At 39.5% G+C, this 26,853-nt stretch overlaps 1 protein-coding gene and 1 pseudogene across 7 annotated transcripts in view; one reads left to right on the top strand and one right to left on the bottom strand.

Moving 5' to 3' along the window:
• Positions 1-26,853, top strand: part of FMO5 (flavin containing dimethylaniline monoxygenase 5) — a 59,249-nt gene that overhangs the window by 13,839 nt on the left and 18,557 nt on the right. Inside the window, exons 1-7 of one of the 7 annotated variants that reach the window (XM_055357261.2) lie at positions 3,568-3,896; positions 4,117-4,288; positions 13,255-13,443; positions 15,720-15,882; positions 16,656-16,798; positions 20,150-20,349; positions 24,176-26,078. In XM_055357261.2, the coding sequence (XP_055213236.1) occupies positions 4,154-4,288; positions 13,255-13,443; positions 15,720-15,882; positions 16,656-16,798; positions 20,150-20,349; positions 24,176-24,344 (999 nt within the window). In that variant the 5' untranslated portion in view covers positions 3,568-3,896; positions 4,117-4,153 and the 3' untranslated portion in view covers positions 24,345-26,078. Of the gene's footprint in view, positions 1-3,555; positions 4,289-13,254; positions 13,444-15,719; positions 15,883-16,655; positions 16,799-20,149; positions 20,350-24,175; positions 26,079-26,853 lie in introns of those variants that run through there. The other 6 variants (XM_055357267.2, XM_019021389.4, XM_055357234.2 and 3 more) reach the window with 6 other exon arrangements.
• LOC134756739 (large ribosomal subunit protein eL8-like) lies at positions 4,749-5,631 on the bottom strand (annotated as a pseudogene).

The raw sequence follows: 26,853 nt of genomic DNA, 5'->3' as shown, positions 1-26,853 counted from the left end.
ATACAAAAATTAATTCAAGATGGATTAAAGACTTACATGTTAGACCTAAAACCATAAAAACCCTAGAAGAAAACCTAGGCAATACCATTCAGGACATAGTCATGGGCAAGGACTTCATGTCTAAAACACCAAAAGCAATGGCAACAAAAGCCAAAATTGGCAAATGGGATCTAATTACACTGAGGAGCTTCTGCACAGCAAAAGAAACTACCATCAGAGTGAACAGGCAACCTACCGAATGGGAGAAAATTTTTGCAATCTACTCATCTGACAAAGGGCTAATGTCCAGAATCTACAATGAACTCAAACAAATTTACAAGAAAAAAACAAACAACCCCATCAAAAAGTGGGCAAAGGAAATGAAGAGACACTTCTCAAAAGAAGATGTTTATGCAGCCAAAAACACATGAAAAAAATGCTCATCATCACTGGCCACCAGAGAAATACAAATCAAAACCACAATGAGATACCATCTCACACCAATTAGAATGGCGATCATTAAAAAGTCAGGAAATAGCAGGTGCTGGAGAGGATGTGGAGAAATAGGAACACTTTTACACTGTTGGTGGGACTGTAAACTAGTTCAACCATTGTGGAAGTCAGTGTGGCGATTCCTCAGGGATCTAGAACTAGAAATACCATTTGACCCAACCATCCCATTACTGGGTATATACCCAAAGGATTATAAATCATGCTGCTATGAAGACATATGCACACGTAAGTTTATTGTGGTAGTATTCACAGTAGCAAAGACTTGAAACCAAGCCAAATGTCCAACAACGATAGACTGGAGTAAGAAAATGTGGCACATATACACCATGGAATACTATGCAGCCATAAAAAATTTGATGAGTTCATGTCCTTTGTAGGGACATGGATAAAGCTAGAAACCATCATTCTCAGCAAACTATTGCAAGGACAAAAAACCAAACACCGCATGTTCTCAGTCATAGGTGGGAATTGAACAACGAGAACACATGGACACAGGAAGGGGAACATCACACACTGGGGCCTGTTGTGGGGTGGGGGGCTGGGGAAGGGATAGCATTAGGAGATATATCTAATATTAAATGATGAGTTAATGGGTGCAGCACACCAACATGGCACATGTATGCATATGTAACTAACCTGCACGTTGTGAACATGTACCCTAAAACTTAAAGTATAATAAAAAAAAAAAGTGGCCTCCATGGAGCTTGCAGTGAGCCAAGATCGCACCATTTGCACTCCAGCCTGGGCGACAGAGTGAGACTCCATCTCAAAAAAAAGGGGGCCTCCAAAAGAGACTGTTTGCTGAATGAATATGGGCAAAATGCAAACGTAATAGAAAGAATTAGAAAACAGGGTAGCATCTGAGTAGAGGTGAGACTGTATTGTTTGAAAGCTCTTTCTGGGTTGGACCTTTGCAGAAACTCTGCAAACCCAGTTCCACATGCATGTGCATCCATACACATACACTCCTTCAAAAGCCTCATATGTTATCTTGGAATTAGTTGTTCTTATTTCTCACTCATAATATTGCTGTCTTGTAATAGCATGAGTAACTGAGTTGAGTCTGTATATTAATTTTGATGTATCAAGTTATTTTTCAATGAAGAAATTGACTTACTTGCAAATTGTCAGCTAGGCAAGAGAGAGAACATTTGAGTCAAGGTTTAAAACATTGTATAAGTAATTTTAATACAACACAAAACATATTTGCTATATTCAAAAGCAATTAATTATAAGACACAATTGAAGTAGGGGGACATTAAAATAAAATTACATTGTTAACTCCATTTTAAAAGTAATTCTTGCATTATTTGTAAAACTGATTCAGTAGGAGGAAATTAATACTCAGTTTATAAAAGTATTCATGTTTTCCTTTAGGCATTTCTTCTAGTGCATTCAAAATTATCCAATTTACAAGTAATTCATTTTAAGTTAACTTCTAGCATATAAAATGGTTGTGTTGAAACACTGTCTTCAGAATTTTATTTTTAAAAGATACTATTTTAGTATAAATTCACATTTATAGTTGAATGCTTTTGTGAAAGATATTAGTCTTTAAAATATTTTACAGGCTGGCCTTGTTGGCTCATGCCTGTAATCCTAGCACTTTGGGAGGCCAAGGCAGGTGGATCACTTGAGCTCAGGAGTTCAAGACCAGCTTGAGCAACATAGTGAAACCTCATTTCTACAAAAAATACAAAAATTACCAGGTGTGGTGGCACATAGCTGTAGTCCCTACTCAGGAGGCTGAGGTGGGAGGATAGATTGAGCCCAGGAGATAGAGGCTGCAGTGAGCCATGATTGCACCACTGCACTCCAGCCCAAGTGCCAGAGTGAGACCCTGTTTCAAAAAAAAAAAAAAAGTTCGACAGTTCCAAAACATATTAATGTTAATTAGAGTCTGCTAAGTTGCTATAAATACAACAAAAAATTCAATGGCACAAACAAAATATCAGTTGCCTCTCATGTAAAAGTCCAAGATTAGCAGGTGCAGATTGGAAGAGCAAAATTGACTCAGGATCCAAGGCATGAACCACAATCCATGCCTCTTACAACCCCTCACATCTGTCAAATAGAACCCTTGTCTGGATGGGCCCTTGTTCTAACCCAGTGCCTGAAATCTTGTATCTGTTATATAGGTGGTTCTACATGACTTTATATTTGAAAAGTTACATTTTAGAAGTAGATATTTTGTATTTTTGGTTACTAATATAACTGTGTGAAAGCACTATTAAAAATACTTTTATTTCGTTAAAATTACCTGTTTATGTTTTGGTCTCCTCCACTAATCTGTAAGCCCCTCTGAGTAGGAAACAATACATTCCTCACTATACTCCAGCACTCAGCTCAGTGCACGGGGATTTAAAAGTAAATTTCTTCCAGAAGTGTAGATTCTTAGATCCAGATTGTGAGGAGGGGAGGAGAGAGGTATAGGTGAGGCGGGGGCGGAAGTGGGGGCAGGATCATCTTAAGGAAGGAGACCACTACTACTACTGCTGCCCTCCTCCCCCCACCTTGCCTCGTTCACAAGACAGGAGGAGAGAAAAAGCAAAAAGTTGGAAAAAAAAAAAAAAAGTAAGATAAATAGCCAGACAACCTTGGTACCACCACCCGGCCCTAGGAGTTAAAAAAAGTAATAATAATAACATCAACCCCTGACCTAAACTACTTGTGTTATCTGTGAATTCCTGACACCGTATGAAAAAAGCATTGTAGCCCCCAGTCACGTTTCCCACTCTTGTTTGATGTATCACGACCCTTTCACGTGGACCCCTTAAAGTTGTAAGCCTTTAAAAAGGCCAAGAATTTCTTTTTCGGGGAGCTCGGCTTTTAAGACGCGAGTCTGCCGACGCTCCCGGCCGAATAAAAACCTCTTCCTTCTTTAATTCGGTGTCCGAGGAGTTTTGTCTGTGGCTCATCCTGCTACAATCTGTTGGAACAGATCACCTGAAGGGTAGGTGTTCATTTAAGCATTTGGAGTAGAACTGGCTTTGGGGTTGTTGACAGTTTTCCCTTCACTAGGAAGTGTTAGTCACTTTAAGGCAAAAACCAGGAAGTTAAAAGTGGATGCAGAAGCGAGCACAGACGGGGCTAGGGGGCACTCTGTTTTCAGAGAAAGTAATTGAGAGTGCTGGCAACAGCAGCTGAAATATAGAGAAGTTGTAGGATTAACTTTTTCGCCCAAAGCAGCTTCAGCCCACGTTTTATTCCCATCGAGGGAGGGAGAATGGGTGCCGCTGAGTGGGCGGGGGAGTGGTCCCTGAAAGGAGGTGGAGTGCTACAGCCCCTCCCCGTTGGCTCTCGCTGTTTGTACGTTGTTGGTTTATACTAACTTGACAACAGCCGCCTGTTGAGTCGCCTCCAGATCGCAGCTGAAGGATCTGTTGAGCGCTTCAGGAAAGGCGGTGAGATCCGGTACCGCAGCAGAGCACTCTCAGCTCTGGGTCTTGCAGGCGCAGGGCTCCCCCATGCCAGCAGAAAGATTTCCTCTGGTGAAGAGGACCGTCGAATCTGTCCTCCTCAAGACACCTCTTGTACAGAATTTATTCGAATGCCACGGCCAAGATCTTCCTTGAAAAATGTTAACCGATGTGTGCTTTTTGTCTTTTGTCATCCTTTCTTTAGGACAGGCGACACTAACAGGTGAAGATCTCGGGAGACCATGACTAAGAAAAGAATTGCTGTGATTGGGGGAGGAGTGAGCGGGCTCTCTTCCATCAAGTGCTGCGTAGAAGAAGGCTTGGAACCTGTCTGCTTTGAAAGGACTGATGACATCGGAGGGCTCTGGAGGTTCCAGGTACATACATCTCCTAGTCCCTTAATACTTGAAACCCTCCCTGCAACTGGGTGCATACGACAGTTTATCTTAACAGTGTCAGGTGGCCGGGCGCGGTTGGCTCACGCCTGTAATCCCAGCACTTTGGGAGGCCGAGGCGGGCGGATCACGAGGTCAGGCGATCGAGACCATCCTGGCTAACACGGTGAAACCTCGTCTCTACTAAAAATGCAAAAAAATTAGCCGGGCGTGGTGGCGGGTGCCTGTAGTCCCAGCTACTCGGGAGGCTAAGGCAGGAGGATGGGGTGAACTTGGGAGGCAGAGCTTGCAGTGAGCCGAGATCGCCCCACTGCACTCCAGCCTGGGTGACAGAGCGAGACTCCGTCTCAAGGAAAAAAATTTTTAAAAGATAGTTAAACTTATTATATTCCAAAGAATACCAGCCACCTTTATTGATCTCCAAACTGACATGCATTGGGTTTGCTGGGTTTGCTTTTATTTTTACATTTTTTGAAGGAGAATTTTTATTCTTTTTATTTACAGAAAATTCAGCAGTGTACATTTAACCCAGTTTAGTGGCAACTTCTTTCACCTTTCCCTTTTCCAGTTTGGTGATTCAAACCCACAGATTTAGGACCCAGGACATTGCCTCCCCACTGGCAGCGAATCTCATCATATCTGTCCACGTAATTGGTTCTGAAAACTGCCACCAACTTAGCCACACCTCCTTTGTCTTCCTAGTGAACCTGTGTGAAGGCAACGTCGTGCAGGTCTTCCTGTGGACTAGACATCCCAATCTTACCTCACCCTTGATAATGCAGTAAGGGACCCCCATTTTGGGACACAGGGCAGGCAGGAAGACAACCAGCTCGATGGGATCCGCATCGTGTGCAATCACCACCAGCTGAGTCTTCTTGTTCTCCACCAAGGTGGTGATTGTGTTAACCCCTGCTGGAAAGACGGGTGGTGTCTCGATGGGGGTATCCCCTTTGCTAGCCGCTTTCTTCTCAGTCCAGGACAACAGTCTCTGCTTCTTCTCTTGTTTTGTCTCTGGTCTGTGCTTGTGGGCCCGCGTAAGCAGTCAGTAGCTGTTTGGCAGTGCGAAGCCTGGGTGAACTGGTTAATGGCAGGAAGTGCTTTCAGCAGCTTATAAAAGGATAGCTCTTTGCTGCTGCAACCTGATATAGGGGGGCCATCTGACAAAGAGGGTGAGGTCTCTTTGGGGCTGTATGTCCTGTCCAATGCCAAAATTCTTAGGCTTTTTCTCAAACAGAGGATTCACAACTTTTTTGGCTTCCTGCTTCTTCACTGATAGCAGGGGCGGGGGCCGCCTTCTTTCCCTTAGCCTTCTTTCCTATTGGCATCTTGGGTGGCTAGAGGAGAACGGGTTTGCTTTTAAGCTAGTTTTCTGAACATTTAATAGTATTGAGGTGCCCTAGGTAAGTTTTACGTTTCATATTTCATAAAAACTAACACATTGTTGGCCAGCTACATAAAAGTGGCTTTATAGCATTTCTTAGTTGAACAGAAATACAATCCTTTTGCACCCTGACTCTGTTTTGGGGACTAATTTTATGTGACAATCGTCCTTATTCAGATCTGGAGTGGATCCCCTTAGCTGACCTGCATACCTGTATCATCATCAGTTTTGGACATGCGCTAAAAGCCTGTTGTTTTTAGTAAACAGCAGAAAATTCTGCTCTTAAAATCCAGCCACAATATGGTATGGAGGTTAAGAATGCAGTCTTAGGCTCAAACCTTATTTCTGTCACCTACTAGCAGTGTGACCTTGGGCACATCATTAAGCTTCTCTGTACCTGTGTTTCTTCATCTTTAAGAAGTGGATAATAATAGTATCCACTTTATAGAGTTATTGTCAGGAGTAAGTGAATGGATAATTATGCCAATCACTTACAACAGTGCCAGGAACATAGTGCTACATGTTGGTTATTATTCAGTAGGCCTAGGATGGGACTCACACATGTGGTGTCTTTACTAAGCATCTTAGCCAGTTTTGGCAGTTACTGAAAAGGCATGAAATCAATTGAGGATGGGAGGAGGTTGGGAGGGCATCCATCATCTTGTCTGATTATCAAGTTTCTGGTTTTTATCTCCAATGTGGTTTAAACTTATTCTCTGCTAAAGACTTAATGTGGAGGTTTTCTTCTGATTATCCACTTGGCAAAATTTTAACACTTTGTAAACTGCTTCCTTGAAAATAAATAAGCTGTGTTTCATCATAACACTCTGACTTCTGTTATGACAGACCACACCTGTGTGGTTCACCATTATATTTCTAGAGCCAAGCATGTATTCTACTATCTCCATTTTTTAAAGCTCCCCAGATGATTCCAATGTGCAGACAACAGTTCAAAGAGAGTTTCTATTCCATGGGATTTTGAAAATCTGACAGGAACAGAAGCCCCAAACTGTCCTCATTCCTCCCATTTAAATTTTTCTCCTTTCTTCTGTCCTTATTACTTCTTCCAATCCCATCAGTTCCAATTTCCCCAACTTCCATCCTTGCTCTCTCTCTCTTTTCTTTTTAGGCAGAGTTTCACTCTGTTACCCAGGCTGGAGTATAGTGGCGTGACCTCAGCTTACTGCACCCTCTGCCTCCTGGGTTCAAGTGATTCTCATGCCTTAGCCTCTCAAGTAGCTGAAATTATACACGCCTTGCTAATTCTTGTATTTTTAGTAAAGATGGGGTTTCACCATGTTGGCCAGGCTATTCTCGAACTCCTCACCTCAAGTGATCTGCTCACCTTGGCCTCCCAAGGTGTGGGGATTACAGGCATGAGCCACCGTGACTAGCCTCTCTTTTCTTACACAGACTTCCTGCTCAAATGTGTTAGCCTTGTGCCTAGGTAGGAAATATAATCAGTGTATAGAATTTGTAGAGGGAAGATTTATTCATCAATGGTAGAAAATTGTAAAATGCAGGAGCAGAAGCTTCTTTTTCTTCTACTCACTAACCCAATACTGCTCTGTGCTCACTCTTTTGGAAAGCAGTGGATTGGCACAGTGGTAAACCTTACCTAAGTTCCAATCAGGTGTTTTGAAGGACTTGAAGGATGTTGTTGACACAGGATAACACTTGTTGTGGTTAGTGATTTGAAAAAGAGTTGAAATATATGAGTACCTCAAAGAGGTGAGATCTGTCACTCATTTCACTCAGTGATCCCAACAGACCTGCTGTGGATAGGATGGCTCTACTCTTTGTAAACTTTGAACTTTTGGAATACACATACAGACTTGCATTTATCAGTACCTCATAAAGTATTTTATTACAGAGGGACTTTATAAATATCTCTTGAATGAATAAATGAAATGAAATTCAGAAGTTAGGAACATGCCTCCCCTGCTCTCCATACAGCAAACATCTTAATTCCAAAATGACCTTGCCATTCATTAATTTACCTTAATTAAAAAATATATACACTTATGTACAAACATGTTTAAATAAGCTTTTAATTTTAGAACAGTTTTAGACTTACAAAATTTATTAGGAAGATAATACAGAGAATTACAGTACACCTCATGTCCAGTTACCCCATTTTACATTAGTATGATACGTTTTTAAATAATGAATGAACCAATATTGATACATTATTATTAACTGAAGTCCATACTTTATTCAGATTTACTCAGTTTTTCCTAATGGCCTTTTTCTGTTCCAGGATCCCATCCAGGATACTGCATTACATTTAATAGTCATATCTCCTTAGGCTCTTTTTGGCTATGAAATTTCTTAGACTTTCCTTGTTTTTGATGCCCTTGATAGTTTTGAGGATTACTTACTGGCCAGGTATGCTGTAGAATATCCCTCAGTTGGGATTTATCTAATTTTTTTCTCATGGTTAAATTGGGGTTATGACTTTTAGGGAGGAATATTATAAGGTGCCATTCTCCTCACCTCCCATCAAGGGTACATACTATCCACATTATACCCACTGTTTTTTTTTTTTTTTTGGAAACTTAAAACTCATTTTATGTTATTATAAGTAAGAAATTAGCATTCAATATATGCCACAATATATCTTTGTTGAAGTGTAAGTTTGTTCCACTTTTCTATTTTTCATTTTCCAACTTTTATTTTAGGTTCGGGGGTACATATGAAAGTTTGTTACAAGGATAAATTGTATGGGGCTGGGATAACTGCTAGCCATATGCAGAAGATTGACACTGGATCCCTTCCTTTTGCCATATATGAAAATCAACTCAACATGCATTAAAAAGTTAAATGTAAAATCTAAAACTATAAAAACCCTAGATAATATCACTATTGATGTTAACCTTGATGTCCTGGCTTGAAATAGTGTTTGTCAGTTTTTGCCACACTGTAAAGTTGCTCCTTTTTTCTCCATTGCCATACTATACTCTTTGGAACAAAGTCACTATGCACAGCCCACTATTAAGGACAAAGTCTTCTATTTTAGGCGTTCTGTCTTTCCATATGAACTTTAGAATCCATGTGTTAGCTTGGATTCTAAAATAGCTTGCTGGGATGTTGATTGAGATTGCATTGTATCTATAGGTCAAGTTGGAAAGAACTGACATCTTAACAATATTTAATCTTCCAGTCTATGAATCAGAATAACTCTCCATTTATTTAAATCTTAGACTTTCTTCATCTGTGTTTTCTAATTCATGCTTATAAATCCTATACATATTTTGTTATGTTTATACCTACGTGTGTAATTTCGGGGGTATTACTATAGATGGAGTTTTTAAAATTTCAAATTCCAGTTGTTCATTCTAGTATATAAAAAAGCAAATGACTGGGTGCGATGGCTCATGCCTGTAATCCCAGCACTTTGGGAGGCCAAGGTGGGTGGATCACGAGGTCAGGAGATCGAGACCAGCCTGGCCAACATAGTGAAACCCTATCTTTACTAAAAATACAAAAAATTAGCTGGGCATGGTGGCATGCGCCTGTAGTTCCAGTTACTCTGGAGGCTGAGGCAGGAGAATTGCTTGCACCCGGGAGGCAGGGGTTGTGGTGAGCCGAGATTGTGCCACTGCACTCCAGCCAGGGCAATAGAGCGAGACTCTGTCTCAAAAAAAAAAAAAAAAAAAAAAAGCAATTAACTTTTGTATGTTAACCATGTATCCTGCAACCCTGCTGTACTCACTTGTTGACTCTAGGAGTTTTTTTCTTTTTTTCTTTCTTTTTTTTTTTTTAATCCTTTGGGATTTTCTACATAGACGGTCAGGTCATCTGCAAATAAAAAGTTATCTTTATTCCTTCCCAATCCGAATACCCTTTACTTTTCTTTCTTCTATTATTGTACTAGCTAAGACTTCTAGTGCAATGTTCCATGGGAGTGGTGAGAGAGGACATCCTTACCTTGTTCCCAGTCTTAGGGGAAAAGTGTCTGATTTCTCACTGTTAGGTATGATGTTGGTTATAGGTATTTTGTAGATGTTCTTTATCAAATTGAGGAAGTTTCTCTCCATTCCTAGTTTGCTGAGAGTTTTCATCATGAATGGGTGTTGTACAAACAACATTTTAACAAAAATAAAAGAAAAAGAAAGCAATCCTACTGCCTTAATAAGTCGACTGGTTTTCTGTATTTTCACATTTTTTTCTATTTCGAATAAATAAAGTATACTCAAAAGAGACATGTCTAACAGTGAGCGATTATACAAGTATAATTATATATAGATAGACATAATATTACATATTTGGTGATTAGAATGTATATTTAATTTTACAGTTCCCTTTTTACTTCGTTATATCATACGCCATTTTTAATGTTCCTGCACAGACTTCAAAATCATAGTTTTTGGTGTCTCCAAATTCACTTTCCATAATTCATTAACTAATTCATTTCAAAGCATTTATTGCACATCCAATACACACCAGGTCCTGATAATAGAGATTTAAAGAAGGATATGGTTACTCTCGGGTTTCTCACAGTCATGGAAACAAATGCCTGATAATATAGTGTGTTTAAGTTATCTTTATAGAAATATGAACAGAGAGTTTTGGGAGCTTGGAGGATGAATAGGGGAATCTAATTCTCTGGAGAAATTAGAAAAGTCTTGTTGAAGGAAGTGACATTTGATGTAACTCTTGAAGGACAGGAAATTTTCCAGATGAAGAAATAGTAATATTTACGAAGGTTTAAAGTTGTGCAAGAGCCTAGAGTGTTTCAGGAACAATTTAATGACTTAGAAATTTGAGATTAAATAAGGACAACACTGGATGAAGATTAAAAGATAACCCGGGCTAGATTGTGAAATGTGCTAAATTTCAAAATAAGGAATTTTGTTTTCCATATGGAATCAAGAGAAACTATCAAGCAGTGGAGTGGCAGGATCTACTTTGTATTTATCAGGATACCCATGGAGTGGTGTGGAAGGTAAATTCTGCATGTTGAGGCTGGGCGCGGTGGCTCACGCCTGTAATCCCAGCACTTTGGGAGGCTGAGGCGGGCGGATCACGAGGTCAGGAGATGGAGTCCAGCCTGGCTAACATGGTGAAACCCCGTCTCTACTAAAAACACACAAAAAATTAGCCAGGCATAGTGGCGCGTGCCTGTAGGCCCAGCTACTTGGGAGGCTGAGGCAGGAAAATTGCTTGAACCCAGGAGGCAGAGGTTGCAGGGAGCTGAGATCGTGCTACTGCACTCCAGCCTGGTGACAGAGCGAGACTCCATCTCAAAAAAAAAAAAAATTCTGCATGTTGAGATACTATAATTTACTAAACCATTCATCTATTTTGGGAACATTTAACATTGTTACTAATTAATTGCTATTTAAGTTATACAAAAATATATCTATGCATTTGACTTTATATTATTTTGAAATTTTTCTTGGGACAAAATTTTGGGAGATACATATATCTTATTGAAGTCTTTTTGAGATAAATGTTTATGTATTTTATTAGTTTTCTTATGCATTTTGTGAAACTTACATCTTATTCTGTATATCCCTTTCTCAATACAATTTGATATGCATCCATTAAACATTTATTGAGTGCTATTTATCATTGTGGATGCTGTGGGGAAAACCATGAGTACAATTCAAGGGGCTTACAATCTAGTTGGGGAGATAAGGAATACACTACAAAACATTATGGAGGTCTTTGAATCCTAAGCTGAGAAATAGGAACTTTATTCTGCAGGAAATGGGAAAACATCTAAAATTTTAATTAGGGCAGAGATTTAGTCCAGCCACACCTTAGAGAGAACACTTTGGTTGAAACAGGTAGGATAGATTAGAAGAAGAGACTTCAAAGGAGACTTATGAAAATGTTATTAGCAGTTAAAGAAATGAGATGTTGGATTATAGGTCAGAGAAATGGGAATGATCAATTTAGGATTCCTAGATTGAATAATTAAGCAATAAAAATGGGAGAAAAACAATCCTAAAGGTGGACAAAGCCAACAAACAACAAACACTCTCCTTTGTGGCTATTTAATGTTTCATAATACTCAATATCTCAATATCTGTTCATTTCTAGAATAAAAAGGGAGGAGGAGATCCAAATTGATTAAGGTGATTTTCCATAGTCAAAACAATTTTTGAAAATCTAAAAATTTGAAAACTCCTCATTTGTGAAATCTCTGTGACAGGCTGGGTAGATTGCATCATTGCATTACTTTATGTGATCACCACAACAATGCTATAAGATAGTTAATAGGAAGTTTTTTTTTCTTTTTCTTTTTTTTTTTTTTGAGACGGAGTTTTGCTCTTGTTGCCCAGGCTGGAGTGCAATGGCGCTATCTCTGTCACCGCAACCTCCGCCTCCCGGGTTCAAGCAATTCTCCCTCCTCAGCCCCCCGAGTAGCTGGGATTACAGGCATGCGCCACCACGCCCGGCTAATTTTGTATTTTTAGTAGAGACAGGGTTTCTCCATGTTGGTCAGGCTGGTCTCGAACTCCCGACCTCAGATGATCTACCCACCTCAGCCTCCCAAAGTGCTGGGATTACAGGCATGAACCACCATGCCCAGCCTCAATAGGAAGTTTTTGAGGATGCAAAGAAGTTTGTTGTAGGGGAAAGAACACTGAATTGAGGATTAATGTCATCTAATGCAGTGCATCTCAGTTTGCATGAGCATCTGAATTCTGAATCACATGAAGATTTTGCTAAGATGCAGGTTCTGATTCAGTAGGTCTGAGGTGGGGCCTGAGAGTCTGCATTTCTAACACAATCTCTCAAGTGAAACCCCAGCTGCTAGTCTACAGACCATACTTTGGTAGTAAGGATCTAGAGCAGTGGTTCTCAAATTTCAGTTGTTTTTTTGGGCATTTAGCTTGTCTCATTTTTGTATTATGAATAATGCTGGTATTAACATCCTTTAACATAAATCTTCCTAAGCGATGCTGAATATTTTTTTAAAAGGCTAGGTAAATTGCAAGGAGTTTCATATACATTTTAACACTGCTCTCCAGAAAACGTTGGAGATGTTATACTCTTTCCAGTATATGGAAACTGTTACACTCTTTCCTGTGTATCTTCCCATTTTGCCTCATTGTTACTCATTTAAAAGACTATTTATTACTCAGTGTTAGTAACTTTCTGTTCACATGTTTAGAACTTCAGCTGGGATAGAATAGAATAGGTAGAATTTCTGGGGACTGGCCATATATTTTCTGTCCCAGACATTCTCTTCATATGGTGAGGCTGGACTTCCTCAAGCTATGGTTGTCTCATGGTAGTTGGATTTCTCATATGGCTGCTAGCTTCTACCAGAGCAAGCTTTCTGAGACCCAGGCAGAATCCGCAAGGCTACTTATGACTTGGTCTTGGAAGCCATTCAGTGTCATTTCAACTGTATGCTGTTGGTCAAAAGCAAGTCATAAAGATAACTGAGATTCAAGGGGAAGGGACTACATAAGGGCACAAATACTGGAAGGTGTGTGTGTGATTTAATTGACACTTCTTTCAGAAAACTTTTTCAGATGTTTATTGGCTATTTACAAAACATGAAGATGATCCTCAAGTTGCTATGAATACTTTCTATTTATTGCAGGAAAATCCTGAAGAAGGAAGGGCCAGTATTTACAAATCAGTGATCATCAATACTTCTAAAGAGATGATGTGCTTCAGTGACTATCCAATCCCAGATCATTATCCCAACTTCATGCATAATGCCCAGGTCCTGGAGTATTTCAGGATGTATGCCAAAGAATTTGACCTTCTAAAGTATATTCGATTTAAGGTAGAAAATTGTGTGGGTATCTTTGTGTTTGAAGTTGTTTGCCAAGTAAATGAATAACGTGGTTTCAGTTACCAATGTTTACTTCTAAAGATTGGCTTGATTTGCACATGTATCTATCCTACCCAGGCAAAAACTCCATGCTTTGTCCTCCTTTGCTCCTCAAAAATATTCAAGGGACGGTCTCTCTTTCATATATTTTGGCTGCAGATACAGGAAGCCACCTGGCAGAGTGTTTTCATTACCTTCATTTCACATTATTTGATTGCAATAAACAGATGAAGGGAAATGTTTTCCCCATTACAGAAGGGAACTGATAGGTATGGGAACTTTAAAACTCTCTGGTTCCACAACTTGTCCATTACTGCTTAGCCCTTTTGTACTTTCTGAAGTACTTTCCAATACATTTGTTTACATGAACATCATAAAAACCCAGTAAAGTATAGCTGTTGGGTAGTTAACTCTGGTGTAGAGGGGAGAACATGGAATTGCAGAATAAAAACCTGAATTCTGGTGCTTGCCCTACCACTAACTAACTTAGATGTTAGACAAGCAATTTCCTCCATTTCAATTTTTAAAAATTTTCTTGTTTGTAAAACAAGATGATTGTACTAGATCACTTCTGTGGTTCCTTCCTGCTCTTAAGTATTCTAGGACTTTTCTATAATTTCTGATCATGACCATAAAAGAATTTTATGGTCAGATATTTCTGACAGCTGGCAAAAAGCCCAAACCTTCTGCCTTCTGATCATCCTGCTAAGTCATGCCTTTTTCTGCTTAACGACAATAAGAAAATGAAAACATCTAGTGAACTTCTAAAGTAAGTCATTTACATTCCAGTGGTGCTTCTCTTCATTTATTTAAACAATACTTATTGAACAAGTTTGCTACCATACTAAGCATTGAATATGCAAAGACAAAAAAGAAAAATCAGTAACTTTATAGTCTAGTTAAGGGGATAAAAAATGAAGAAAAATTTTATTATAAATATAATTAATAAAAATAGAGAGTTACGTGGGGACAAATGCTAGAGATCTATACGTTGCAGCTCGGAGGAAAGATGTTGAACCCATCAGGACATGAAATATCAGGTTCCAGGGAAGTTTTCTTAAAGAAGATAAAGTTTTCTTAAAGCTGAGTCTTGAAGGATGAGTAGGAGTCTACCAAATAAGGAATAAAAGGGTGATCTCGGCAGAGGCACCAGCCTGTGTAAAAGAACACGATAGAGGAACTATAAATAGTGCTGGATGGCCAGTGCATGCAGGGGTGGTTTGTCTCTCTTTTTTTTTTTTTTTTTTTCAGACAGAGTCTTGCTCTGTTGCCCAGGCTGGAGTACAGTGACACGATCTCGGCTCACTGCAACCTCCACCTCCCAAGTTCAAGCAATTCTCCCGCCTCAGCCTCCCGAGTAGCTGGGATTACAAGCATGTGCCACCACACCCACTAATTTTTGTATTTGTAGTAGAGACGGGGTTTCACCATGTTGGCCAGGTGAGTTTTGAACTCCTGACCTCAGGTGATTCACCTGGCTCAGCCTCCCAAAGTGCTGGGATTACATGCGTGAGCCACCGCACCCGGCTGGGATGGTGTCTTTATTAGTCCATGAAGACGTTATGGTCATGGGCCCTTAGAAGCACATAGTGTTTCCTTAACCTAAGTAGGGTAACCCATATTTATTATTTTTTATAAAGCTAAAAATCATAACACTATCCTGTTTCACAGCCTCTTTCTTTATAGTTCTTTGTAAAATGGGTATTTATGGGAGCCAAAGGGAGATTCATTTATATAAAATGAGAGTCACTGAGGTGTTTTTCTACCCTACCAGGAAAAGGAGCCCTATAGCTCAGTCACTTATTTAAAGGTAGCCAGGAGAAGAGAACCTAGGGTAAGAAGACATCAGAAGGTCTCAGGACATATAGGGGTCAGGAGAAGAATAGGCATTTAGTGCATGGAGTGTCATGAAAGCACAGGAGAAGCCCAGGCTTTACTCAGGTGTTACAGTGCCTTAGGACCTGGACCAAGAGACCTGGTGACTTGTACTTTTCTAAAAGAGGAGGGTACATTAGCCTGCCAACACTATGTTATTTTTTTCTGTCTTGTGGAAGTTTTCTCATTCTGACCACAGCCCAAAAGAGTTCTTATTTGTGGAGTATGAAAATCAAATATCCCTGCATGGGTCCTATTATGTGATAGTGCCTGTGATATCAGCCCTTTGTGTAACACTATGCAAGGAGAGTCATGTCAGGGATGTCCCCTGTGGTTATCACTTTTCTTTTCAGACCACTGTGTGCAGTGTGAAGAAGCAGCCTGATTTTGCCACTTCAGGCCAATGGGAAGTGGTCACTGAATCTGAAGGGAAAAAGGAGATGAATGTCTTTGATGGAGTCATGGTTTGCACTGGCCATCACACCAATGCTCATCTACCTCTGGAAAGCTTCCCTGGTGAGCAGCTTACCAGGAAGGAAGACCCTTGACCCATGCCTGTGACCTGACCCCTGAGGAATGGGAGGATTGTGGTCTCAGTAATTCCTACTTTGGAATGAAGTAAGACTTATCCTAATTATTCTTGTTCCCCAGAAAGATGTTGGGGTAACTTGTATTACTGTCATTTTTGTAATTTTGGAGATTAGAGCAAAATTTGCAGTCTATTTAGTTTTACAATGACTTTAGTCATTGTATCAAATGACTGGAGTATCAAAGGGAAGAATGTGGAGTTCTTGAGGAGCATTAGGTTGAATAAGGAATTTTCCAGCAGTAAACACAAATATTGAGTTTCTAAGGAAGGAATGAAAGCTTGAAGAATTTCAGTCTTTGGCCTGGATTTTCATTAAAAAAAAAAAGCACTCTGTATACTCTAAAGTATATAAGAATATATGTGCTGTAAGTGAAATGGGAGTAGGTATTTAAGGGGATGAAAAGATAAAAGAGAATGGAGGTTTTCTGAGGCAGTTTGTACTTATATCTCTAAATCCAAAATACAAACACATCCTGAGTTAAGCAAAGTACATATGACAAGGAAATCACAAGGTACTACTCTGAGGCTATGGGAAAAGAAAATAGGCAAAAATACTGAGAAAGGCAAGAAAGTAGCTGAGTAAAGAGAACACTTGGAGAATATATGCTTAAACTTAAGTCTGCAAAAAAACCAAATGACTTGACAAATGATATCTATCATGTAAACCATTACCCAATAATTATTTTCCCTTCTCTTGCAGGAATTGAGAAGTTCAAAGGGCAGTACTTCCACAGTCGAGACTATAAGAACCCAGAGGGATTCACTGGAAAGAGAGTCATTATAATTGGCATTGGGAATTCTGGAGGGGATCTGGCTGTAGAGATTAGCCAAACAGCCAAGCAGGTTTGAATCACTCAATTATTATTTACTTTGCTTAACTCTAGCTTCAGTTTCTCCAAGGAAGCTGCAGGTGGACCCAACAGAGAATAGGGATACCTGCACATAGCTCCTCAGTGCCAGTGGCAAATATAGGGCTTGGTTTCATTACCTCAGTTGGCAACATGGTGATTGGTGCTAATAGAGGAGTTAAGGCTACCAGTTAGAGTTCCATTGTGCAGCTAGCCTCACACCAAGGAACTGGATCAGCTAAAGTCTGGGCTCATTATCCTAATCAGGCATCTTCTCAGAGTGTGCCTCTTGCTTTGATAAAGACCAAGTAATTGCTGGGAGAGGTTGTTAGAAAGCAGTATTGAGAGCGAGGATCTTCAATTGGCCAGCAGAAGTGCTATGTTCTTACATAAAGGAAAGCATGCGTGATCATTGGAAACTTTTCACTCATAGGATGGTGCGTGAATTTTCCTTTACACTCCCCAAATGGAAAAAAGTAGCAATTTTATCTTCCCAAAGACAATGTGGGTATCCATATAGCGTCCAAACTGTAGCACATGCAAGCAGCTTGCCCTAGCCTTTGCATACAGTTAGGTAACTCAGATAACATTCATTCTAAAGCAATTATATCTCCTTGGCTTTTTGTTTTGTTTGTTTTGGTTTTTGTATAGCAGACTTTGAACTGAGAAGCAAGTGTCTTCACTATAAATTCCTGGAAAAAGACATGCCAATATTGTATTTTGTTATTAATGTCTGTGTTGAATCAAACTCTATTGGCAATAGGTAAATGTCTTGGTTGTTCTTTAGTAACTTTAATTAAGCCATGCTTCTCTATAAAGATGTTTTAAATTGTTTTATTTTAATTAGAAGCTTAGTGCTACAATTCTGTTAAATGACTCTTACTCAGCAACTTTGTTTGAAAAACACTTCTTCTCATTACTATCCTCATCTATAACCACAAAAATTATTTCATATGATACTTCATAAATTAATTCAACAGACATTTATCAGGAAATAATCATATAAACAAGGATTAAAAATAATTAAAGTAATTATATAAACAAGGGTTAAAACGTATGTGGGTGTTATGGTAGAGGAATATGCAAAATGTGGAGTGGGGACCCATGGCGAGAGCCATCTTTAATATCATTGGCTTGTCAAATGGGCAGTTCTAAGGGAGCTTGGCCTTACCTGCTCTGGGGAATTGCAGGTTGCCACATAACAAAGCATCTCTGTATGGGTACAGATAAGGTGGCTGTGTCTGTGAGAAAGCCTGGGAAAATGCAAAGGAAAACTATGTCTGCATAGCAGAGGCAATACTGTCACACCACTAATCCAAGCTGAAGAAACTCAATTGCTGAGTTCTAACTTTTTACTTTACTTGTAAATTGTATTCATGATGATTTGTTTATAAATCAAAAACTTTAAATGGACCTATATATTTCAGTATATCATGGAAGTTTTTCATATAATTCTTGTAGATGTTTTTGTAAAGAGAAAACATTCCTTTTTTTCAATATTAATTTCATATAAGATTACACTGATTAAACAATTTTCCTTATAAATCTGATTTGTAAATGTTATTTGCTTAAAACAAGGTATAGATGGAAAACTGAAATAAGAAATATGACAGCCATTAAGCACTTATCAAGTGTTTACTATATACCACACCTTTTACAAAAACACTGCTTAATTATCACAACAGCCTTGTGATATATGTATTATTATTATTATTACTATTTCATAAATAGGAAACCTTTTCATTAGGGCTCTGAGCGTTTTCATTACTCAGCAGAAGTTATATAGCCAGCACACAAAATTGTTCAGTTTCTAAGACCGTATATGCTCTTTCAACTGTGACTGTGGAAGTACGTAATTATCAGAGTGCTTACAGTCACTTTAGGCGAGATAAGATTTGTGAAGTAAACAATTATCCCTCTGTAGACAGGTCATCTTAGACAAAAAGACTATGAAGCAATGTGCTTATATAACTTACAATCTGGAAGCCATCTCCAGAGAGTTTCATAATGTAGGAAAAGTGATTCTTTTGCCAGGTAACTGCATATCAAATCTTTATCAGTTCTGAACATGAACTTTAGCCAGAGGAGGACGCAGAAAGACTGACTAGCTTCCTGTTGTTCTACTAGCAATCTTATTTTTCTCCATTAAATAATCAATCAAACATTTCTTAAGCACAGGCTTTGGAGTTAGTCAGACCTGGGTTGGAAATTCAGCTCTGCCACTTACTAGCTCTGTGATCTCAGGCAAGTTATTCATCCTTTCCATGCCCCTCATCTATAACATGGGTGTAATAATACTTTCCTCAAGAGGTTGTTGTAATATAGATGAAGGACCTAGCACAATGACTTAAAGGTCACAAATCCCAATAAATGGAAGTGATGATAATCTGCTGTGGATGTGTAGGCTTTATCTCCTATCCTTGAGAAAACACATTTGAAGAGACAGAAATTAGGAGTGTAGAAAGTTTAATATCAATAAAAATGATAAATAGCAGGGGTTTTTGTAATAATGCCAACAATGTCAATGGCAAAAGAATGAGGGTTTTAGATTAAATGGTCTCCAGCTGCTTTCAACTTTACCAGTACATGATTTTTAATGAGTTCTACAGGTGATAAGTGCTAGAGAAATTCAGAGGATGGAGAGAAAATTGTCAGCCTGAATAGTCAGTGGTTTCTTCATGGAGGAGGCAGTCTTGATCTGGGTCTTAAAAATGAACAGGCTTCGGAGAGTTAAGAGGAAAGAAGGCATTTCAGGCAGGCATAATAGCACTAAACAGAAATACAACGGTGTATTAGAGCAAAACATATTCTTGGACAGTAGATACACCAGTTTAATTCTAAGTTTAGTGTTTGGGAAGGAAAATGGCAGGAAACAAACATAAAAACCCACAAAGATTGTGCAGGGGCTAAAAAGCCAGACTAATGAGTTTGAACTCTTTTTTTTTTTTTTTTTTTTTTGAGACGGAGTCTCACTCTGTTGCCCAGGCTGGAGTGCAGTGGCGCGATCTTGGCTCACTGCAAGCTCCGCCTCCCAGGTTGACGCCATTCTCCTGCCTCAGCTTCCCGAGTAGCTGGGACTACAGGCACCTGCAACCACGCTCGGCTAATTTTTTTTGTATTTTTAGTAGAGACGGGGTTTTTCAGTAGAGACGGGGTTTCACTGTGTTAGCCAGGATGGTCTCGATCTCCTGACCTCGTGATCCGCCCGCCTTGGCCTCCCAAAGTGCTGGGATTACAGGCGTGAGCCACCGCGCCGGGCCTGAAATGATTCTTGAAGAAAATGGGGGTGCTTTTGAAGGTTTACGAATCTGAGTGACAAAAGCAAACAATTTCTTCCATGCCCCAGGTTTTCCTCAGCACCAGGAGAGGGGCTTGGATCCTGAATCGTGTAGGGGACTACGGATATCCTGCTGATGTGTTGTTCTCTTCTCGACTTACACATTTTATGTGGAAGATCTGTGGCCAATCATTAGCAAACAAATATTTGGAAAAAAAGATAAACCAAAGGTTTGACCATGAAATGTTTGGCCTGAAGCCTAAACACAGGTATGTTCCCAGGATGGGAGTGCAGGGATAGTGGCCAAAGCACAAGAATAAGGACTCTTCACACTGGCTAATAGTAAAGCCACCTCTACCCATACATTAAGAAAACCCACAGTGGCTGGGCATGGTGGCTCACGCCTGTAATCCCAGCACTTTGGGAGGTGGAGGCGGGTGGATCACCTGAGCTCAGGAGTTTGAGACCATCCTGGCCAACACGGTGAAACCCCATCTCTACTAAAAATACAAAATTAGCCAGGTGTGGTGGCACCTGTCTGTAGTCCCAGCTATTCAGGAGGCTGAGGCAGGAGAATCACCTGAGCCCTGGAGGCAGAGGTTTCAGTGAGCTGAGATTGCACCACTGCACTCCAGCCTGGGCAACAGACCGAGACTCTGTCTCAAAAAGAAAAAAAAAAAAAAAGAAAAGAAAAAGAAAAGAAAGCCTATAGACTCATAGAATCTGAAATCAGATTTCTAACTTGTACCCAAGATCTATTGGTCTGTGGGTTTTTAATCTAGAATTCTCTTTGGCAGTAACCCTTTTCTCATTCCCCCAGGTATCAGTTCTTTTTGCATGATACCCAACAACAAAATGATAGCTGAGGACAGTGCATCATTTACTCATTGAGTACCTGTTATGAGCCAGGCATCATACATGGGCATGAAATACAGAGAGAAGACATAATAGTAATAGTAATAGAAATAACACTCACCTTTCTGAGGACTTTCTGTAAGATAAGCACAGTGCTAAATGAGTTACATGCAGTATCTCACTTAATCCTGACAATAGCCCTATAAGTTGGTACTATTTTTGTTTCACAGTGAGGAGGTCTATGCAAACCTACCCCAAAGGCTGAGGAAGCTGAGAGGCTGAAGAAAGAAGCTGACAGATTCAGTTTCTTAGAAACATTTCATAGGGACTTATGAACAGAAGCCATGTCTGTCTCAGGCAGTGGTGAGACAAGATGGTAGATCCCCATACCATTACCTCCTGACCCAGGGATGATATACCACAGGGGAGGGGCACACATACTTCAGAGCGAATGGGTAGGAGTTTGCCCTAAGGGTGGGATTTACAGTAAGTACATACTATTAAACAACAGATTAACTGGAAATCTCAGAGGTATTCCCAGAACCAGGGTTGATCAGAAGTCAATATGGTAGATTAACTTCTAAGATGGAGTTGCTTTGGCCTCCACAATTTTTGATCTACATTTTACAAATATAAAAACTGAGATGTAGAGAAACTAAGTAATTTTCCCGAGGGCAACAGAAATAATAAATGGCAGACTCAATAAATAGATCTTACCTTAAATACTCTAATGAGAAGAAAGAGGACAGATTATAATGAAGAAATACATAGAGTGTTATGAAAGTACAAAGGATGGGGTCCTCAGAGAACCAGGGAGGGAAAACATTTCTAGAGGCTGATTTTAAATTTATTTTCCCTCCAACTTTTTATTTTTGAAAATGTTCAGATCTACAGAAAAGTTGCAAAATAATAAGTACAATGAGCACCCATATATCCTTCACCTGGATTCACCTGTTAAGTTTGCTATATTTGCTTCCTCTCTTTCCCCATCTCTGTAGATAGGTCCATACATATAGAGCATACATACACAAGTACATTTTTTTCTGAAACCATTTGAGTACGTTGCAGTCATTAAGACACTTTAAATACTTCAGTGTATATTGTATAAGGAAAAGGGCATTCTCCTACATAACCATCATATAATTATCACACGTGGGAAATTTAACATTGATATTATCTAATACATTGGCAATACCCCCAGTTGCCCCAATAGTATTTTTTATAGCTTTAAAAAAATCTTTTTAAATCTAGTATCCTGTCAGGTAATCAATCACACCATTACATTTAGTTGTCATGTCTCTTTAATCTCTCTTTTTATATATATATATATATTTTTATTATACTTTAAGTTCTAGGGTACATGTGCACAATGTGCAGGTTTGTTATATGTGTATATATGTGCCATGTTGGTGTGCTGCACCCATTAACTCGTCATTTGCATCAGATATATCTCCTAATGCTATGCTTCCCCACTCTTCCCACCCCACAACAGGCCCTGGTGTGTGATGTTCCCCTTCCTGTGTCCATGTGTTCTCATTGTTCAGTTCCCACCTATGAGTGAGAACATGCAGTGTTTGGTTTTTTGTCCTTGCAATAGTTTGCTGAGAATGATGGTTTCTAGCTTCATCCATGTCTCTACAAAGGACATGAACTCATCATTTTTTATGGCTGCATAGTATTCCATGGTGTATATGTGCCACATTTTCTTAATCCAATCTATCATTGTTGGACATTTGGGTTGGTTCCAAGTCCTTGCTATTGTGAATAGTGCCGCAATAAACATACGTGTGCATGTGTCTTTATAGCAGCATGATTTATAATCCTTTGGGTATATACCCAGTAATGGGATGGCTGGGTCAAATGGTATTTCTAGTTCTTTTTGAGGAATCGCCACACTGACTTCCACAATGGTTGAACTAGTTTACAGTCCCACCAACAGTGTAAAAGTGTTCCTATTTCTCCACATCCTCTCCAGCACCTGTTGTTTCCTGACTTTTTAATGATCGCCATTCTAACTGGTGTGAGATGGTAACTCATTGTGGTTTTGATTTGCATTTCTCTGATGGCCAGTGATGATGAGCATTTTTTCATGTTTCTGTTGGCTGCATAAATGTCTTCTTTTGAGAAGTGTCTGTTCATATCCTTCACCCACTTTTTGATGGGGTTGTTTGTTTTTTTCTTGTAAATTTGTATGAGTTCTTTGTAGATTTTGGATATTAGCTCTTTGTCAGATGAGTAGATTGCAAAAATTTTCTCCCATTCTGTAGGTTGCCTGTTCACTCTGATGGTAGTTTCTTTTGCTATGCAGAAGCTCTTTAGTCTAATTAGATCCCATTTGTCAATTTTGGCTTTTGTTGCCATTGCTTTTGGTGTTTTAGACATGAAGTCCTTGCCCATGCCTCTGTCCTGAATGGTATTGCCTAGGTTTTCTTCTAGGGTTTTTATGGTTTTAGGTCTAATATTTAAGTCTTTAATCCATTTTGAATTAATTTTTGTATAAGGTGTAAGGAAGGGATCAAGTTTCAGCTTTCTATATACGGCTAGCCAGTTTTCCCAGCACCATTTGTTAAATAGGGAATCCTTTCCCCATTTCTTGTTTTTTGTCAGGTTTGTCAAAGATCAGATAGTTGTAGATATCTGGTATTATTTCTGAGGGCTCTGTTCTGTTCCATTGGTCTATATAAGAAATAATTCTCTCTTTGACATGGGCTTTCTTTTTAAGAACCCAAGGCATTGTTTTGTAGAGAGTCTCTACATTTAGACTTGCATAATTTTTTTCCTTTACTATATTCAGGTTAAATGTTTTTGACACATATACTACATAGGACATGTTGATCTTAGTGGGTCACATCAAGAACCACATTATGTCAGTTTATCTCACAGTAATAATGCTAAGTTTGACCACTTAGGTAAGGTGGTATAGATACCACCAAGTTTCTCCACTATAAAGATATTTTTTCCCTTTGAAGTTAATCAGTAGGGTGACATTTGGAGACTGTGTTTCCTAAAAACCTTTCACCTAATTATTTTAGCATGCATGTTTTTGGTGGTTGCAAAATAAATTGAGGCTTTGTTGAATAATAGGAGATAGCCAAACAAATAGAGCAAGGGTATAGCATTCTAATTATAAAGACAAAGTCTTGGAACAGCAAAAAATACATTATGCTCCAGGACTTGCATGTAGTCTGGTATGGCTGGACTATATAGCAAAGATGGAAGAGTGACTGCATGTATCTCCAGGTTCATCAGGCATGAAAACCTTTGGTTCCTCCACGGCCTTCTGAGCGGTCACGTGAACGGCTTCCTGCAGGCTGGCCATGGCGCTTCAAGTTCCCAAGACTTCGGGCTTCGCCCAGATGCTCAAGGAGGGAGCGAAACACTTTTCGGAATTAGAAGAGGCTGTGTATAGAAACATACAAGCTTGCAAGGAGCTTGCCCAAACCACTCGTACAGCATATGGACGAAATGGAATGGAAAAAATGGTTATCAACTACTTGGAGAAGTTGTTTGTGACAAATGATGCAGCGACTATTTTAAGAGAACTAGAAGTACAGCATCCTGCTGCAAAAATGACTGTAATGGCTTCTCATATGCAAGAGCAAGAAGTTGGAGATGGCACAAACTTTGTTCTGGTATTTGCTGGAGCTCTCCTGGAATTAGCTGAAGAACTTCTGAGGATTGGCCTGTCAGTTTCAGAGGTCATAGAAGGTTATGAAATAGCTTGCAGAAAAGCTCATGAGATTCTTCCTAATTTGGTGCGTTGTTCTGCAAAAAACCTTCGAGATGTTGATGAAGTCTCATCTCTACTTCGTACCTCTGTAATGAGTAAACAATATGGTAATGAAGTATTTCTGGCCAAGCTTATTGTTCAGGCATGCGTATCTATTTTTCCTGATTCTGGCCATTTCAAAGTTGATAACATCAGAGTTTGTAAAATTCTGGGCTGTGGTATCACTTCCTCTTCAGTATTGCATGGCATGGTTTTTAAGAAGGAAACAGAAGGTGATGTACCTCTGTCAAAGATGCAAAAATAGCAGTGTACTCTTGTCCTTTTGATGGCATGATAACAGAAACTAAGGGAACAGTGTTGATAAAGACTGATGAAGAATTGATGAATTTAAGTAAGGGAGAAGAAAATCTCATGGATGCATAAGTCAAAGCTATTGCTGATACTGGTGCAAATGTTGTAGTAACAGGTGGCAAAGTGGAAGACATGGCTCTTCATTATGCAAACAAATATAATATGATGTTAGTGAAGCTAAACTCAAAATGGGATCTCCGAAGGCTCTGTAAAACAGTTGGTGCTACAGCTCTTCCTAGATTGACACCTCCGGTCCTTGAAGAAATGGGACACTGTGACAGTGTTTACCTCTCAGAAGTTGGAGATACTCAGGTGGTGGTTTTTTAAGCATGAAAAGGAAGATGGCATCATTTCTACCATAGTACTTCGGGGCTCTACAGACAATCTGATGATGACATAGAAAGGGCAGTAGATGATGGTGTTAATACTTTCAAAGTTCTTACAAGGGATAAACGTCTTGTACCCAGAGGTGGAGCAACAGAAATTGAATTAGCCAAACAGATCATATCATATGGAGAGACATGTCCTGGACTTGAACAGTATGCTGTTAAGAAGTTTGCTGAGGCGTTTGAAGCTATTCCCCATGCACTGGCAGAAATACTCTGGAGAAAACTCTGGAGTTAAGGCCAATGAAGTAATCTCTAAACTTTATGCAGTATATCAAGAAGGAAATAAAAATGTTGGATTAGATACTGAGGCTCTAGTCCCTGCTGTAACGGACATGTTGGAAGCTGGTGTTCTAGATACTTACCTGGGAAAACACTGGTCTATCAAACTCGCTGCTAATGCTGCAGTCACTGTACTTAGAGTGGATCAGGTAATCATGGCAAAACCAGATGGTGGGCGCAAGCCTCCAAGTGGGAAGAAAGACTGGGATGATGACCGAAATGATTGAAATTGGCTTAATTTTTACTGTAGGTGAAGGCTGTGTTTGTAGTAGTATTCTAAGAATCGTGTGATGTTTTCTTATTCTCCTTACATTAAGAGGTATTTTGTGTTTGTATTCTTGGCTGGATGTTATAATAAACATATTGTTACTGTCAAAAAAAAAAAAAAAGAAAACCTTTGGTCTACTAAATAAAAAGTATGGAATGAAGACAGTCCAAAGCCATTCAAAGATTTAGGCAAGTGAGTAACATAATCATACCTACATTTTAGAAAGACCATTTTGAAAATGGTGTGGGAGTGGGATGAGACAGGAGGTCCTAAAGACAATTGTATCATCTGGTTGAGATAACAAGGAATAGATAAAACTATTCTGGGGATGTTAAGAGGAGAAAGGGAAAAGGCTTGGTGACCAGATATATAACTCATGGTTTTGTGGGTTGGGCAACTATATGGATGGATGGTGGTACTGCTGGTGAAAAGGAGTAGGTTTGGAGAAAAAGATGAAATCATGAGGTTGGAATGCAGAACACAATCGACCTAGTGTCAAAGCATAACTAAATGCAACAAACCAGTAGTGGTAATTTAAACATATAAAATTCCTGAGGCCAGGACAGCTCTGTCTGAAGATGAGTTAATATAGTATTCAGGCATTAAGACTACTTTTTAGGCCAGGTGCTGTGGCTCACGCCTGTAATCCCAACACTTTGGGAGGCTGAAGTGGGAGGATCACGAGGTCAGGAGTTCGAGACCAGCTTGGCCAACATGGTGAAACCTGTCTCTACTAAAAATACAAAAATTAGCCAGGCATGGTGGCAGGTGCCTGTAGTCCAAGCTACTCGGGAGGCTGAGACAGCAGAATCGCTTGAACCTGGGAGGTGGAGGTTGCAGTGAGCCAAGATCGTGCCACTGCACTCCAGCTTCAGCAAAAGAGTGAGACTCTGTCTCAAAA

Source organism: Gorilla gorilla, chromosome 1, assembly GCF_029281585.2.
Source record: "Gorilla gorilla gorilla isolate KB3781 chromosome 1, NHGRI_mGorGor1-v2.1_pri, whole genome shotgun sequence".
Lineage (NCBI taxonomy): Eukaryota > Metazoa > Chordata > Mammalia > Primates > Hominidae > Gorilla > Gorilla gorilla.
Note: the sequence above shows the minus strand (reverse complement) of the source record. Positions and strands in the feature narration are given on the sequence as shown.